The following is a 2,403-nucleotide window of genomic DNA, read 5'->3' as shown; positions in this document are numbered from 1 at the left end:
CACTGAAATACCATAGGAAACATGTAACTTGCGTTTTTGGTAGAATTTTCAGTTTTCTCACCAATTTTCTTATTGTAGATTGGAATATACAAATTAACAGCTCGGCCTAAGCCGAGAAGTATAAAGCAGACTAGGACTCTTGCTTGCAGTATTGCTGAATTCTTCGGCCATAAAAATGGAGCTAAAATTTTCAGCTTCTTAAAAAGTCCTGTCCATGTTGACTTCACTTCTTCTTTTTCCTATTCCAAATAAGTATTGTATTACCATCTTAACTGATAAAGTTTGTTCAACAAACTAGTTTCCTAAAAGTTGAGACTCAGAAAATCCTGACATCACTTCCTTAAAAAACGCAGCTCTATAATGGAGAGAAAGCCTTGATAGACTCCAGTTACATGACATAATATAGGTAACACCAATTTTCGGCAAAATGTGCAGTAAATATGAAGAATTTTCATTAAATGCTGATAAACCGTTCCCAACTAATTGCATTTACCGTTGGATACAGGCTTCATTAACTATTGTTTTCGGTTGAGTACTGCTGTTAAGAAAAGTAGGATATTGCAACATAAACAATTTGTACCGAGAAGCATCTTAAACTCTAMATTTTATCACATTTATTACCGCATAACATGTTCTAATAGTAGCTAAAGTCTACAAACCTTGAACTTGAGCTTGATATTAATGTTATCAAATTCTATTCGGTCYTTTTTTGGAGCATTGGGATCTGTGGCCTGTTCACGTTGCCCTTTCCTGAAAGAAAAATGTATATCATTTAACATACAAAACCTGCTGWGACCTGCTGAATCTTTCTSTAATAAACAYCTTGAGGGWTCAATCAAAAGCGATAGCGTACAAGTATGCTGTTTTCGAAAGAAATGTATTTTTTCTGAAGGAAATTATGTAACTTTCTAAACATGTATATGCTTCAATTCTCAAAGTTCAAGTTTATATACTTGTGGTATTCTTTGCTAATATATGGTTTAGATGTATAAGTTCAGTGAAATTTGAAATTATTGTAACAAGTAAACAAAGASGTTTTGGCGATGTTCAAATAATCTTACTTATTTCCAKCTCCAAACAAGTCAACATTTCTTCTGGTTCGTGGACCACCTTCACCCCCGGCACGCATCATAAAGTTAATTAAAATYTTCACTCTCACCAGTTTGATAGTAGAATAACAGTACTTGACTGAATAGCGACATTCATAAGGAAAGTTAACTYTAAGTTACACAKATAAACTTGATGTTGATATTAAAACAAAGATTGTTTTTGATTTTTAAGAATTACCCGGTATATTTAACTTGTCATTGTTTCCYTAATCTTAGGCAAATAAAATGACTGGGATTGTAATTAAATGAAATTGAAATTGGCGGAAGAAACTTGCGCAACTTTGCGCAGTCTCTTAATCATAACATTAAAATGGCAATTTGGATTTTTTAATTAGGGTTCATTTGTAATATCAAACATTTCAATGAATATTCAGAAAAATAATGCTATAGAACAATTTTTTTCAAAATTAGGGTAGATATTATTTGAATTAACTGGCTATCAAAGCAAAAATATTATGTTATTATATTGTTTAATATAAGTAATGCGATTCAAAATTAGGTCTTTGAATTTTACTATACAGGGTGTCCCGTAAGCTCATGATCAAAAGGGTATTGCGGTATTCTTTGGACCAAAAGAAGACGATCTGACCTAACTTTTAATAGCAAAAAATGTCTGGCTCGTCTGCTATTGATCGTCAAAATTCTTCAAAAAATTGATCTTTTTTGAAATATCGGGAGAATGGTACGATGTATTTTAGTAAAACTCGCTGTGAATTTGTTCTTATGTAAGACTCATATTTTGTTGAAACAATCGAGTTCAGCCGTTTTCGACAAGTGGTGAATTCTTGAGTGTCGTGGTACAAAAACTACCAGAACTTTTTAGTTGGAGGATGAAATCAATTCATTTTTTTTAGGTTGATGCACTAATTATGTGTTCACAATTTTGTGTTCTTTGTAAATTCTTGTAGCACTCATAGTTTTTTCGTAAAAAAAATATGTCTGTTTTCTAGTCACTTAGCAATGCTAGACATTCACTGCAAAAAAAGTAGTGATTTATAAGATCTTTTTTCTTCTTATTCAAGATAAAAAAGTTAGTTATTTTTAGTCTAAAAATTCAACTATTTTTACATTTTATTATATATTGAATAGTTGTGTGAAACACCAATCTGAGTTGCTTAAAAATTTAAATATACAAGACATTAATTTAAAAAAGAATCAAAAATATCTTGTGCACTCTGAGTTTTGGGTTAAAGTTTCAAAATTTAAATCAGAATTGCCTATATGAAGTGTGCAAGATGAAATTAAAATTTTTAATTTTAAGATCAAAGTTTCGAGATTGAAGTTCGAACTTCAT

General features: G+C 30.9%; 1 protein-coding gene across 1 annotated transcript in view; it reads right to left on the bottom strand.

The window, feature by feature from the left end:
* Positions 1–1,339, bottom strand: part of LOC109542115 (ATP-binding cassette sub-family B member 6) — a 9,158-nt gene extending 7,819 nt beyond the window's left edge. Inside the window, exons 1-3 of the mRNA XM_048665760.1 lie at positions 1,062–1,339; positions 660–750; positions 4–239 (exon numbers count right to left, since the gene is read on the bottom strand). Coding sequence (XP_048521717.1) covers positions 4–239; positions 660–750; positions 1,062–1,132 — 398 coding nt within the window. The 5' untranslated portion in view covers positions 1,133–1,339. The remainder of the gene's footprint in view (positions 1–3; positions 240–659; positions 751–1,061) is intronic.
* Between the last annotated feature and the right edge of the window lie 1,064 nt (positions 1,340–2,403).

This window comes from Dendroctonus ponderosae, unplaced genomic scaffold (assembly GCF_020466585.1).
Source record: "Dendroctonus ponderosae isolate FM_Combo_2020 unplaced genomic scaffold, Dpon_F_20191213v2 Dpon_F_20191213_4, whole genome shotgun sequence".
In the NCBI taxonomy this organism is placed as follows: domain Eukaryota; kingdom Metazoa; phylum Arthropoda; class Insecta; order Coleoptera; family Curculionidae; genus Dendroctonus; species Dendroctonus ponderosae.
This window is presented reverse-complemented; position numbering and strand designations above follow the sequence as displayed.